Source organism: Lepidochelys kempii, chromosome 3 (assembly GCF_965140265.1).
Source record: "Lepidochelys kempii isolate rLepKem1 chromosome 3, rLepKem1.hap2, whole genome shotgun sequence".
NCBI lineage: Eukaryota > Metazoa > Chordata > Testudines > Cheloniidae > Lepidochelys > Lepidochelys kempii.
In genome coordinates, this window is record NC_133258.1 from 203,913,194 (window position 1) to 203,927,681 (window position 14,488).

Below are 14,488 nucleotides of genomic sequence, written 5' to 3' on the forward strand. Positions count from 1 at the left end.
GAGCTATTGCCAGCAGGAGAGTGAGTTTGTGTGTGGGGGTGGGGTGAGAAAACCTGGATTTGTGCTGGAAATGGCCCACCTTGATTATCATGCACATTGTAGGGAGAGTGGTCACGTTGGATAAGCTATTACCAGCAGGAGAGTGAGTTTTTGTGTGTGTGTTTTTTGAAAAAAAGGGGGTGGGCGGATGAGAAAACCTGTATTTGTGCTGGAAATGGCCCACCTTGATTTTCATACACATTGTGAGGAGAGTGGTCACTTTGGATAAGCTATTACCAGCAGGAGAGTGAGTTTGTATGTGTGATTTTTGGAGGGGGCTGAGAAAACCTGGATTTGTGCTGGAAATGGCCCAACTTGATGATCACTTTAGATAAGCTATTACCAACAGGAGAGTGGGGTGGGAGGGGGTATTGTTTCGTGGTCTCTGTGTATATAATGTCTTCTGCAGTTTCCACAGTATGCATCCGATGAAGTGAGCTGTAGCTCACGAAAGCTCATGCTCAAATAAATAGGTTAGTCTCTAAGGTGCCACAAGTCCTCCTTTTCTTTTTGCGAATACAGACTAACACGGCTGTTTACTCTGAAACCTTACCAGCAGCACACTACAGTAAAAAGGGAAAGGCAGTTTATCCAAGCCTTTTCTCAGAAACACCTTTCTGACATCTCTCACTTCTCCTGTCTCAAAAACAAACCCTGCATTGTGTTGGAAAACCTGAAACAGAAATGATTCAGCCTGCGTCTGACTCATATACAGTGGAGCTACTGCTTCTTCGGCAGCTGCCAAGTCACCTCTAGGAAGAAATACACAGGGTTTCCCTATAGCACACAGCGAATCTAGTGGATTGAACCAATAGGGGGATGGTTAGCTATAATCGCACCAAAGTAGGTAAAAATGAGAGCTCCTTCCCTCATCTTTTCTCTGATTCTCCTCCCCCCCTTCTCTCCTCCCCCTTCTCTCCTTGCCACCCACTCCCTGCTCGCCTCACTCCCTGCCTGCTTCCACTTTACCTCCCCTCAACCGCCTGCTTCCACCCTACCTCTCCTCCCTCTCCTCTGCCTGCTCCTCCTCCGCCTGCTTCCACCCTACCTCCCTCCACTCCCCTGCCTGCTTCCACCCTACCTCTCCTCCCCCTCCTCTGCCTGCTTCCACCCTACCTCTCCTCCCACCCCTGCACCCCTGCCTGCCCCTCCTCCGCCTGCTTCCACCCTACCTCCCCTCCCACTCCCACTCCCTGCCTGCTTCCACCCTACCTCTCCTCCCCCTCCTCTGCCTGCTTCCACCCTACCTCTCCTCCCACCCCTGCACCCCTGCCTGCCCCTCCTCTGCCTGCTTCCACCCTACCTCCCCTCCCACTCCCCTGCCTGCTTCCACTTTACCTCCCCTCAACCGCCTGCTTCCACCCTACCTCTCCTCCCCTCCTCTGCCTGCTCCTCCTCCGCCTGCTTCCACCCTACCTCCCCTCCCACTCCCACTCCCTGCCTGCTTCCACCCTACCTCCCCTCCCCCTCCTCTGCCTGCTTCCACCCTGCCTCTCCTCCCACCCTGCACCCCTGCCTGCCCCTCCTCTGCCTGCTTCCACCCTACCTCCCCTCCCACCCCACTCCCCTGCCTGCTTCCACCCTGCCTCTCCTCCCCTCTCCTCCCACCCCTGCCTGCCCCTCCTCCGCCTGCTTCCACCCCACCCCACCTCCCCTCCCACCCCACTCCACTCCCCTGCCTGCTTCACCCTACCTCCCTCCCCCTCCTCTGCCTGCTTCCACCCTGCCTCTCCTCCCACCCGCACCCCTGCCTGCCCCTCCTCTGCCTGCCTGTCCACCCTACCTCCCCTCCCACCCCACTCCCCTGCCTGCTTCCACCCTGCCTCTCCTCCCCTCTCCTCCCACCCCTGCCTGCCCCTCCTCCGCCTGCTTCCACCCCACCCCACCTCCCCTCCCACCCCACTCCACTCCCCTGCCTGCTTCCACCCTACCTCCCCTCCCCCTCCTCTGCCTGCTCCACCCTGCCTCTCCTCCCACCCCTGCACCCCTGCCTGCCCCTCCTCTGCCTGCTTCCACCCTACCTCCCCTCCCACCCCACTCCCCTGCCTGCTTCCACCCTACCTCTCCTCCCTCTCCTCCCACCCCTGCCTGCCCCTCCTCCGCCTGCTTCCACCCTACCTCCCCTCCCACCCCACTCCCCTGCCTGCTTCCACCCTGCCTCTCCTCCCACCCCTGCCTGCCCCTCCTCCGCCTGCTTCCACCCTACCTCCCCTCCCACTCCCCTGCCTGCTTCCACCCTGCCTCTCCTCTCCCTCCTCTGCCTGCCCCTCCTCTGCCTGCTTCCTCCTACCCCACTCCCCTGCCTGCCTCTCCCCCGGCCTGCCTCTCCTCAGTCCCTCCCGGCCTCTGCCTCACCTGGGAGCACGTAGCCCCCTCCAACGGCCCTGCCATTGGCTGGCGGGCACGTGAGCCCACCTGGCAGCACCCTGTCTGATTGGGCAGCCCGCGGCCCCTCCTCCCTATATAAGGGCCCCGCCCCAGGGCGATGGAAGCAGAGCAGGCTGAGTCCGAGCGTTGCCAGCAGAGCTTCCCCCTCCCCCGCCAGCAACCGTTTCCTCCAGGCACTGCGGCGTGACGTCGCAGCGCTTCCGCCCGGCTCGCGCCTCTCCCTAGGTCCTTCCTGTTCCCGCGCCTCGCCCAGCAGCAGCACCGAGTGAGGCAGCCGCTCCCCGGACTCGAGACCCGCCAGCCCCGCCGAGACCATGGTGAGAAGCCGGCAGCGCCCGCCGGGGGACTCGGCTGAGCGCTGGCCACCCGCCGTATCTCGGCCCCTTCCATCTCTTCTCCCCACCTCTCCTCTCTTCCCCCCGATGGTACCGCCCGCCACGGAGCCCGGGGCGATGCAGCCTTCCGCTCCCCGGCCCGGCGACCCCCTCCGCAGCCGATGGTACCTCCCGCCCCCCTTTATACGCGCTGGCGCCGGCGCGTCCATCGCGGGCGGGCGGGGGGGGGGGCAGAGTCATTTCCCTGCCGCTCCGCGCGGCTCCTCAGCCGGCCGTGCTCCCCTCCCCGCCTCGCAGGGCGTGTCCCCTCCCAGGCGCCGCGGCTGGGCCCCGGCCTTCCCGCCGGGCCGTAGCGGCGGCCGTAGGAAGCCGGAGGTCTGGCGGCGGCGGCGGCTCCCGGGCCTGCGCGATGGGTCCCCCTGGCGGGCGGGGCCTGCCCCGGCAGCGCGTGGGGCGCGGGCGGGGCCGTTCCCGGGGCGGAGGCCCGCCGTGGGGTTGCTGGCGGGCGGCGCTGGCGGGGCGGGCTCGCGGGGACGCCTCCAGCCGCGCTCAGGCGGTGGCTGACTCGGGAGGAGTCCAGTGGCTTATTTGCTTTCGACCGACTCTCCCGTGAGGGTGAAGTTCATTGCCCAGTAAGGCTAAGAATTTCAAGATCAAGTTGTATAAACTTGAGCTCTGCAGGCAAAAGTCTAATGGCCCATTACTGGCGGGTGTTAACTGATACCCTACTTGTCGGTTTAAAAAAAAAAAAACCTCTTTCCTCCCCATATAACTAGCCAAGCAGCATTTTACAAGGCTGCTCTGGAGACCTTAAAAAGTTTCGAGGCTGTGACTTGCCTACTATATTCCACCTTAGTCCCGAGGGCCTGCCGGGGATATCAGTTGGCGGCTCCTTCACGGGGCCGTGAACTCTGAGATAGCGCGTTTGGCGGCTCCTTCACGGGGCCGTGAGGACGGGCGTGTACTTAGCGCGGTTCACCCCAATCCCGGACACCTGCCCCTTTTGTGGCGTGAAGCAAACCCTGGCGCCTGTCTACCTAGAGTGCGCCAGGCTGCAGCCCCTATTCCGGCTCCTCACAAATATTTTGTTAAGGTTTTGGTTGCACTTTCCCCTCACCTCCTTATCTATACGCTCCCTGTCTGTGGGCCCACTAAGTCGCAGGGCCTTCTGGTCCACCTCCTCCTGGCCTTGGCTAAGTGGCCATCTATAAAACCAGGGTGAGGAGGTTGGCTGATGGAGTCTCCTGTGACTGTGGGGCCTGTTTCCGATCCTCTGTCCGTTCAGGTCTCCAGGCAGAGTTCCTCTGGGCGCATCCACTGACTCCCTTGACGCCTTTGAGGAGCAGTGGGCGCCGTCCGGGGTCCTCCACTCAGTGTCCCCGTCCGGTTCCCTTTGACCGCACTCCTGTCCCTGTCATTCATTAGTTGTCCCCCATAATTATTTGGTTTTCCAGGTCCTGTGGACCCCCCTTAGGCTGGGGGGGATCCTTAGCAGTGGGCGGGCTTTGCCCGCCCACTTCCCTGGATCCCCAATAAGGCTAGTAGGCTCATACTGAAAAGGCTAGTTGGAGACCATATATGTTGGGATGATAACTTGTACTGAGACCTTGATTTGCTGGTTCAGCTGAATATAGGTTACTCAGTTTACAACACACTATGAAACTTGATCTTGTAGGTCTGGTTGAAATCTTTCTATTCTTTTTTTTAAAGAAAACTAGCATCTGCTTGCCAAAAGACTTCTTCAGAGGTCATCCAAAAGAATACTTGCCCATGTTTAACCAGACAGTCTCTAGTCTGTAACTTATTAAACCTATTTAAAGAGCATTCTTCCTCAAAACTTAGTTTCTGTTCTCATTTGATATTATAGTGAAGTTAGAAATCTGTGTCCATGTTTTGTTGTCATAGAAATGACTGACTCACCAGAGAATGTTATATGCATTTGGCTAATGACCTCAAACTGTTTCTCACTTGTTTTAAAGTCTATAATCCCAATAGCTAGGCTTGGAAAGATTAGGTTTTTATTAGTATATGTTGGTAAACATTAATTTGCCATACATGGAAATGGGCAAAAATACTTCCATTGACTGAAATCTACAGATAGGCAAATTGAGAAATGCTTCTCAAACTTGGTTTGATTTAAGAATATTTGTATATGATATGATTGTGTTAACGTCAGAGTTTACTTTTTGAACTCCACATCTGCCATAATTCTGAGCCCCTCCTACAACTGTTTTTAAAAAAAAAGTGATCAACAATGGCTTTTAAATAAACATAATTCTGCCAGATTACCTTAGACTTTTTTCTTTGTGGGCTACTTTGTGATTTACTGACATCATGTGATAGGAAGCTTTTGACCTGCTGTGTGTTGGGACTAGACATGTACTCTGCGTGTCCTTGCGTACACTCCAGAGTATCATGATTCATTGACAAGCTCCCACGGGAAGCTGGGGCTTACTTGAGGCAACTAGTAGCCAGGACTTTGCTCCAAGTAGCCTTGGATGTCTCTGATGCAGCAGTCTTGTCTCTCTCCAGCTATCACCATGAAAGGGCATCCTGGTTACAATCATCAGGGTTTCAGAGAAATTCAAAAAAGAAAAAGGAGTACTTGTGGCACCTTAGAGACTAACCAATTTATTTAAGCATAAGCTTTCGTGAGCTACAGCTCACTTCATCGGATGCATACCGTGGAAAACTGCAGCAGACTTTATATATACACAGAGAATATGAAACAATACATCCTCCCACCCCACTGTCCTGCTGGTAATAGCTTATCTAAAGTGATCATCAGGTGGGCCATTTCCAGCACAAATCCAGGTTTTCTCACCCTCCACCCCCCCCACACAAATTCACTCTCCTGCTGGTGATAGAAATTCAAATAACTGAAAGGGGGAGACCTTTAAAGGACCATATCTCTTACTCCCTTCATATGAGTTGTTACATACCCTAAAAGTTTCCAGGGTCACACCAAAATCCCTGGGGATCTATAAATCTGCTACCAAGGCAATCTTTTTAGCTACCAGGGGACAGTTCAGACAGAACTTCCTCCTCATGAGCAGTCGGAGGCCTGCAGACTACACTAAGGTGAAGCCTAACTTCTAAAAGCCCTAAATCATTCTTCTACCTGCATCCTCTTCCAGAGAGCAGTACCGGCACTTGTACCAACTCTCCAACAGCGTTCTTCTCTACACCCATTTTTGGGTGGCACAATTCCCATTTTTCTCTGGCATGGGCTGGGATTACTTCACACCAGTGAAGTAGTGGAGATATGCCATACAATCTGTGACCACCTTCAGGGAATGGCCTCATGATCCAACTGATGGAAACGTATTCCTTCAGCTAGGAGTGATGGAAGGAACTCCGGGAATTCAGAGGGAAGGGTTTCTGTTGCAGCTGTTTCTTAATCGTCCTCTGCCTTTGTCTAGCTAGTAAGGTCTCCTATTGGTAGACAAAAGGCTGGATGGAGTCTTGACTCTGGTTTGGAAAGAAACTAGGTTAATACAAAATGACTTATTTGATAGGCAAATCATGCCAGCCAGGCTAGGATGTGATATGCGGAAAAACTTTTTTATTGCTTTGACTTGTAAATGGTCTCTGACACACTAGCAGTAAATAAGATCCGATGAAGTGAGCTGTAGCTCACAAAAGCTTATGCTCAAATTGGTTAGCCTCTAAGGTGCCACTAGTACTCCTTTTCTTTTTGCGAATACAGACTGACACAGCTGTTACTCTGAAACCTAGCAGTAAATATCAGTTATCTCAAATGTGATATGCAAAACAAATCAGATCTTAGTCTAAATTTCTGCAAAAGGGGACCTTCCTGCACTGTGTAGGAACAGTTGTCTGAGTTATTGCTGTCTGAGATCCTGCCTATACCACAATTTATAACCAACTACTTAACATTTTGTGCAGACTTTTGTCACTATTTAATCATGTTCCAACCTTTCAAGGGCCTGGCTTGATACAAGGTAGTCTTCCCCAAATCAGCTGATCACAGCCTCCATCATCTTGTTTGTCCATTGCTCCTGCCTTCCAGCTTTCTGTGCAAAGGACATCCTAGGGTGTTGCACAGCAGCATACAGGAAACAAGTAAACCTAGCTTCACTGCCCAGTTCTTCACAAAAGGAATGTTCACTTCCGCCACATGGTTACTGACTAAGGAAAATTTGACCAGCTCTCAAAGAGATACTGTGACAAATCAGTGATTCCTGGATCTGATGCAAGTGTCACACAACAAAAATGAAGTTGTGTTTTCAGTGTAATGGGTCCCCAGTTTTGTGTGGAGGGAGAGGACATTGAGTTCAATTGGAAGTAGGGAATTAACTGCGTTCTGTCTAGCAATCCTTTTATTAGACTGAAGTGCAGAGTTCTAGAGTTGCTACTCATTCCTTCTATATTTGGCTAGGCATGCTTGAGGAATGTAGCTTTCAGGCTCTGCATCCAACTGAACTTACATAAGAACTGAATCTTTTTTCCCAAGAAGCAAATGTTTTCACTTAATTAGGTGGATATGGATTGCTTAGAACACATGCATACAGTTAATGTAGCTCCTGAATGATGTAAGATTTTGCTTTAAGACCCAGGTCTCAAGAATAATGTAACCAGTTGAACTGGTTTACCATATGTAAACTTAACACTGGTATTATGGCTTTTGGTTCTAGACTGCTGGGCTTGGAGGAAGAGAACCTGCATATTATCCATACTGGTCTCTTCATCCTCCTCCTCCATGTGACCGCACACCTCCTCTCCTCCCCCCCCCCCCCCCCTCCAAAATTTACTTTGTGCAAAACTCCAAGAAGCTTAAAGTCTTATTGGGGGGGGGGGGGCAGGGGCGGCATAAAAATCCTTTACTGAAGGAAAACCCTAAGGTTCATAGCCCAGGGTTTTGTTGGGAAGCACTAGCTTCAATGCAACTTTGGACACAATGGAATGCAGAATTATGTGCTGTAAATCCAGTCTGCCAGATGTCTGGTATGTGCATCCTATCTTGAACTTTCTTTCCAAATTCTAATATTACAGAAATGCATAGGTTTTGGTGGCAACTTGCAGGGCCTCTCTGTCAAAACTGGACTAAAGGAATAACTCTGGTTTAGATTTTGTGCAAGGTTTTAGGGCACTTCTTTTGAACATAATTAAAGAAAGCAAAATGTGGGAAGCTGACATGGCTGTGTACAGCCTTTACCTGCATCCATCAAGATGGGGCGTGGAGGACAGGAGGGAGGCTTTTTAGAAGGAAAGGGTTTCTTGCTTTTAGTACATAGTGGTGTTTAGGTAAGGCATTCCTCTAGCACAGGACATCAGAGCATCAGTTTGTAAGGTGTGGGAAAAGTGCTACACATGGAAAAAAGATGAGACATTGGCTGCATCACTGTCATGCATTCTTACTTGGCATCTACTGAATCTCTTGTACATTAGCAGACCCCATGTGCGTGCAGTAGTCTAGACAGGTGTACAGGCTGGTGTTGCAAGGACTCACAAACTTTCATGCCACAGCTCCCTTTGGGCCCACGCCTGGAACTCTGTATTCAGGTTGGCTTTGCACAAATGAACAGTCTACTTTGAAAACTCTGCATGGGCAGCCAAGCCTGGATTAACCAGTGTGTATGTAGTGCACTTGTGCTGGGCCTGTCTCTGGGGGGGCTCAAGAGCACCAGACCAAAAAGGGGATGGGCAGCTGGTGGCTTGAGAGGCACATGCAGCTTATCAGATCACTTTATTTGGTCCACTAGCCTGTCTGCTGGAAAGGAGGTATTCTCCTCCCTTCCCTCCTGTTTCAGCATGTTGCTCCTGCATCCTCCACCTCCACTTGTGTGACCTGCTCCTGGCCATAGAAGGCATGCTGTTGGGAGAGTGCTCCTATTGCTCTGATAGCAGTCGATGCTGCCTAGCTGTCCAGCTGCTGCTGTGAGTGCTTTGTTGATCCAGTAGCAGCTGGCGCTGCCTTGCTGCTGTGAGTTGTTTACTCTGATTTCTTGCAATTTTTTTTCCCCTTGTCTCATGACACCTCACTCCCAACCTGCAGCTTGGGAACTATTGCACTATTTAATAGCAGCCCATGAGACATGTTTCCCTTCACACTTTCCATTATATAACATCCCTGTTGCATGGAAATTAGTATTGGGAATCTATTCCTAACCAATATAGAATTTTATCCTTTTTAAAGAACTCTGGACTCTTCCTGTGTCTCCTACTTCTTGCATTTTTTACCACCTGGCCCCTCTCTCCTAGTTCTTCCACCCTTGTAATGGAAGATGGTTTGTCTGTCTTTTCCTCCCTTCTAGTAGGGTTGCTAGTAAGGTGGGGAGGGGGTTTCAAATGCTTTAACAGGCTTGAGAGCCCTTGCATTGGGCACCTGTAGAAACAGATCAGACTGGACTCAGGCCTCTCTTTTCTTCTGGGAATCACCTGAGTCAAAATTTGTCTTAGTTGTATGCTAAATCAGAATATGTTCCAGTGGTGGCCTCACCTTGCCACCCACAAAAGTACCAGCAGCATAGCATTTTAAATAAGCAGCCATAAGTCTAGAACTTGGCTAACAATTTTCATGCCCAAGATGGAATAGAATGGAGTTTTTTTCGCTAGTCCTGCAGTGTTAACAGTAGTATCGCTCCATTTCGTTTGCCAAGTCAAGACAGCATAAATAGTGATGTGTGCAATATGCACTCCTCTGACCTGCTCACTGGTAGTGAGCAGCTATGGAAGATCAGTGTTCCAAATCTTGGGCCATTGGTTAAGTACTTGTAACTTTGTATGAGAAGGTGGAATATTTCTCCTCCAAAGAATCCATTGTCCTGGAGACTGGGAAAACTCACTTAGTTACAAGATGTTTTAAGTAACTAAAAAGATGTGCAGAGGTCTAATTGGGGCCAAGGAAGTGGTAAGCCCCATTGCAGTAATCTGCATGTGCTTTCCTAGACGGAACTGTAGCTTCATACTGCAACTAAAACTGGCTGTCTTCTTTAAAGAACACTTACCCAGCCCCTTTGGTTGGTGCAAAGCTTACATCCTCTAGGAGAGAGCCATTCAACATCACTTGTTGTTCAACTTGAGTTCCCAAATTGAACCCTCTTAACCCTTTTTGAATCTTAAATAACTTGCCAAAGTATTAGATTTCTTTGTAAGGAAACAAGAAGTTTCCTGCCTCAAGATGAATTACTGGCTCTACACAATAAACAATCTTCCGCTCTTGGCGGTATTGTTGACTCTCAGCAGTACTCTAGCTTTTTGCTGGTTTTCTGAGGTTGACTTTTTTTATCCAAAGTGATAGCAGTAAAATCACTAGCAAGTCTGGGTTTAGGAAAGCAGGTCAGTGTGGGAGCAGGTGCCAAGGTTGAGGGTTCATAAGAAAAGCCATATGGCTTTTGCCATTTCCATACGTAATGTAGGAAATGAAGAGTATGGTCTGTCTAGTTCAAATTTCATAGGCCACAAGTTCTAAATATTGTAGCAACTTTAACTGGAAGTGTAGCTGCCTACTGTAATTTTTACATGGTAGCCAATCCTGAAACAGATTCAGTTGCCCACTTCTAGGTGGTTTATCTATAAATCCTGATCTCAGGATGGCACTTCAGATTCCATATAAAGAAATCCTAGCTACAGGGAATGAGCCAAATTTCAGATGGCATCTAACAACATGGCAGATGTCTGAACAAGGGAATTAATAATGTATTCAGTGAGACTACAGTTTAGTATCTGAGTAGTTTGAGTCAACTCATTTTCTTGGTTGTTTTTTTTGGTTTTTTTTTTGGGCAAGGGGGTCAAGTTAAATCCTTAAAGGCTGTTCTTTTTGCTGAAAAGCAGGGCTCTATTTCCCTATCGTATGTACTTTCTCTTACCGCTAGCCTTGCAGATTCAACCTGGCATCTGAAAGACAAGTTTGTTTGGTTTTTTTGTTCATACTTCAGTGCAAAAAAATGTTCTGCAGGCTTTCACCTCTGGGGTCTTCAAATCATGCTCCTGGTGACAACCAGGCAACTCTACTTGTCAGTAGGCTTACACAGATGCATTCTAACAGATTAGAACTGTGCAAACAACTTAGTGCAAAGCCACAGACAGCATGGCTCTTTCTTCCTTTGCAAGAATACCTCATTAAAGAAGACTTAAAATACATACCTGAAGCAGATATGAGTAAGAAGGTGCCATGTTAGTCACATTAGAGTAAATGTCTTAAATGGGAACCAAACTGAAATCAGTCTAAGCTGGTACCAGTGACTTTAAACACTGCACATGGAGTCCCCTAATGACTTCCATAGTGCTACAATTGAACTATCATGTCTGTAAACAATATTTTTCTCTCCTCTTGCTGTGAAAGACCCCTAAAAACAAGTGGCAATACTCTAGATAAACAGGGCTGTCAAATGCTTACCAAAGAAACCTTTCTCTAATGTCAGTCCTAAATGTTAATCAACTGCTTTATAATGCTAGCTGCACCTGATTGTGAGTACCTAAGTCAGTGTTACCAGTGTGGTGTAATATTGCAGTGTACCAAGGGCACTGTAATAATCAAAGGGCACTCACATGTGCTGAACTCAGATGTGTGAACAGGTCTCTCGAATCATTACAAGGATGAAAAGGTTTAACACGCAAATATAGCAGGCTCATTACACTGAAGCATGTAACATTTTGAACAGATTGGTAGACATGCTTCAGTCTAATCCAGTCATTTTATATTGCTCTAACCTAAATTATACCTATGTGGGAATACCTCAGTTGCCAGTGTGGATCATCCTTTCTTGAGAGAAGTATGCCCAGATGCACAAACCTGGAGCTGTCAGGGCCACACATCTGCACAGAGATAGATAGATATATAACAGTAGGGATAACCCCAGCTATCCTTCATAACTGAAGGAGCAACGGGCTTTTATTCTGTTTGTTTTTTATACAGTTCCTTTTATTCCCTCTTAGTTTGTGGCTGGCATAGATGGGCCATATAAGAGTTAAATTAAAATAATCCAACAGGGAATTTTGACTACATAATAGTAACCTAAGAGCCAGCAGCAAACCAGAGAACTAGGAAACTTATCAAGCAGTTTCCAGAGATCTAACCCTTCAATAAAAGCATGACACTTTCTTTGAGTAACTTCAACAGACTTGTCACTCTCTCTAGTCAGATCTTGAGCCTAAAACCCAGCATTTTTCATAAACAAGTCTTGCTCCAGAACTTCTAAACTTCTAAACCTGAACCACACATACATGTGACTGTATATGTAGAATCTGATAGCACTGCTTTACTTTCCTGTAGGCTGGAAATGGCTAGCCAAAATAGTAGCAAGTTGAGACTTGTCAAATAGCTAAAGAATGCTGTCTCAAAATGACTGCCAGGTAAAAGCTACTTGTGGGGTTTCAAGAAAATCAGACTTAGGCATTCACTTCAAGACTGTCAGTTAAACAGACCTCTGGAGCTACAAGTTCCTGTTCCTCAGTAGAAAGACCTTCAATGCAAGTAGGATCTTCCTTCCCCATCAGTCACTTTTCAAAAACATAACTTATGTGCATTAGGAACTATAATTTTAAAAGCTAACTGTAGCCAGAATGGGAGACTTAGACCCTGTCTTTCCTATATCAACTTCTGGTGTTAACTGTTTCAGGCTTTCTGCATCTGCCACTCCAAGCCTTTAATACTCTAGGAAATATTGCTTGTCTTCTAGTCTTATCAGCCTAATGCATTAAGCTGATGTTATACAGTAGCTATATAAAGTGCATAGTCCAGGACTGAAATTGACTTAACTCTTTCTGTCATAGGCATCAGGAGTACAAGTGGCTGATGAAGTATGCCGTATCTTCTATGACATGAAAGTTCGTAAGTGCTCCACACCTGGGGAAATCAAGAAAAGGAAGAAGGCAGTTTTATTCTGTCTCAGTGAAGACCAGAAGTGCATTGTTGTGGAAGAAGGCAAAGAAATCCTTGTGGGAGATATTGGCGTAACAGTTACTGATCCGTTCAAGCAGTTTGTGCAGATGCTCCCTGAAAAGGATTGCCGTTATGCCTTGTACGATGCAAGCTTTGAAACAAAGGAATCAAAAAAAGAGGAGTTGATGTTCATCCTGTGGTAAGCTGGAAACGTGGCTTATGTGTGACTTGGTCTCTTTGCTTGCACAATGTACGTACATACCTACCTGCAATGCCTGGCCTGTACACAGGGTCTCCATTAATGTGTAAGATACGGAAATGTGACACACTCATCTGGTCCAAGATATTGCATGCTGTTTAGGATGGGGTGTCAAATGTTCGTAAACTTGTAGGGCCACTGCTTGTCACCTGAGTCTGTAGGTCTTAGATTCTGATATGTTGAATATCATCATCTTAACTTTACCCTTGGTATGTCCAACTAGGGCACCAGACCAAGCGCCTCTCAAAAGTAAGATGATCTATGCAAGCTCTAAGGATGCCATCAAAAAGAAATTTCAAGGTACGTAATACAGGCAACACTTTCTCACTTGGCCCAATTAAATCTGTCTTGCACCATAGAACTGCTGACCCATAGGACTTAGCTGTTGCTAATGGACTAGCGTCTATTTAGAAATACCAGTTGAAGATGAGTACTTAGCAAGTGAAACTTCTTGAAACATGATTAAAACACAACATAGCAAAAAAGTGTCTGAATTGCACATGCAGTAGAACTGCATTTTCCCTCTCCGTGCACATGGCTTCCCTGTTAACTAAGCCATAACTCTTCAGCTGCACACATCCCAGGTCCCATGCCACTTCAGTGGGTTTTTTATAATGCTGAAACTCCCAGCTTCACTCCAGCAGAATCTGCAACTGGGAAGACCAAAACATACACATCCAGTTCAAGTATCCAATACCATAACATATCCAGATGCCTCAATCATCAGTGCTTGCACATCACTAAGTACTCAACTCCCACTGAAATTCAATGGCACTTGAGCACCTAAATCCTTTGGGCTCTTGAACTTCTAGACTGGACTGCCATGTGCTTGAATTCTTGTGAATTGTTGGGCTACCTGATCAAATACTCTTGGCTACAGGTGCAAGTTTCTAATGAGAATTACTAGCATATGGGAACTCATGAATCACTGAATTTTTTGCCTTTCTTCTAGGCATAAAGCACGAATGTCAAGCAAATGGGCCAGAGGACCTTAACCGAGCTTACATTGCTGATAAGCTAGGAGGCTCCCTAATCGTAGCTTTTGAAGGATGTCCTGTGTAGATGCTATACAGTGCCACAACTCTACAAGCATTCCATGTTTTAATATATCAATTATGTAAAGCAAACATTCTAAACCAGGGTTTCACTAATGGTGGGGAAACTGTCTGTCTTGTAGAATAAAGTAGACTTTGCAGATGTAGTTGATTATGTACAAATGATCCTGAATAAATAAAGTCTAAGGATTTCTCTTGGCTGAGCAGCCCTGAGGATTACAAACAAGTTTGCTATTGAACTCTGGGCTTCAATACTGCATAGTGAAGGGGGGAGTTTAGTTCCCTTTCCAGTTGATCTAAATTGTAGCAAACATCACAATCTTAAATTTTCTCTGTAGCAATCAGACATGTCAAAGCTTCTTTTTCTTTTTCTTCCCCTTCCTGGCTAGTGTCTGTCTTAAGACATGATTAATACAACTTTATTAAATGTCATATGCTAAAAGGAATGCTGTCTGTCATAACCATCACTGTGCTGCTCAATAACTTTTTTAATATTAAACACATCAAGCTCTGGTACCCTAGCCTATAGCTAAAATCAAAGTACAACTAGGCACACTTTCCTGGG

At 47.7% G+C, this 14,488-nt stretch overlaps 1 protein-coding gene across 1 annotated transcript; it reads left to right on the forward strand.

Moving 5' to 3' along the window:
* Window positions 1-2,533: 2,533 nt before the first annotated feature.
* On the forward strand, window positions 2,534-14,149 carry DSTN (destrin, actin depolymerizing factor). The gene is made up of 4 exons (XM_073339716.1): window positions 2,534-2,744; window positions 12,501-12,808; window positions 13,092-13,168; window positions 13,821-14,149. Exons 1-4 carry the CDS (start codon window positions 2,742-2,744, stop codon window positions 13,928-13,930), a joined length of 498 nt encoding a protein of 165 aa, XP_073195817.1. The 5' UTR covers window positions 2,534-2,741; the 3' UTR covers window positions 13,931-14,149.
* The last annotated feature ends 339 nt before the right edge of the window (window positions 14,150-14,488 follow it).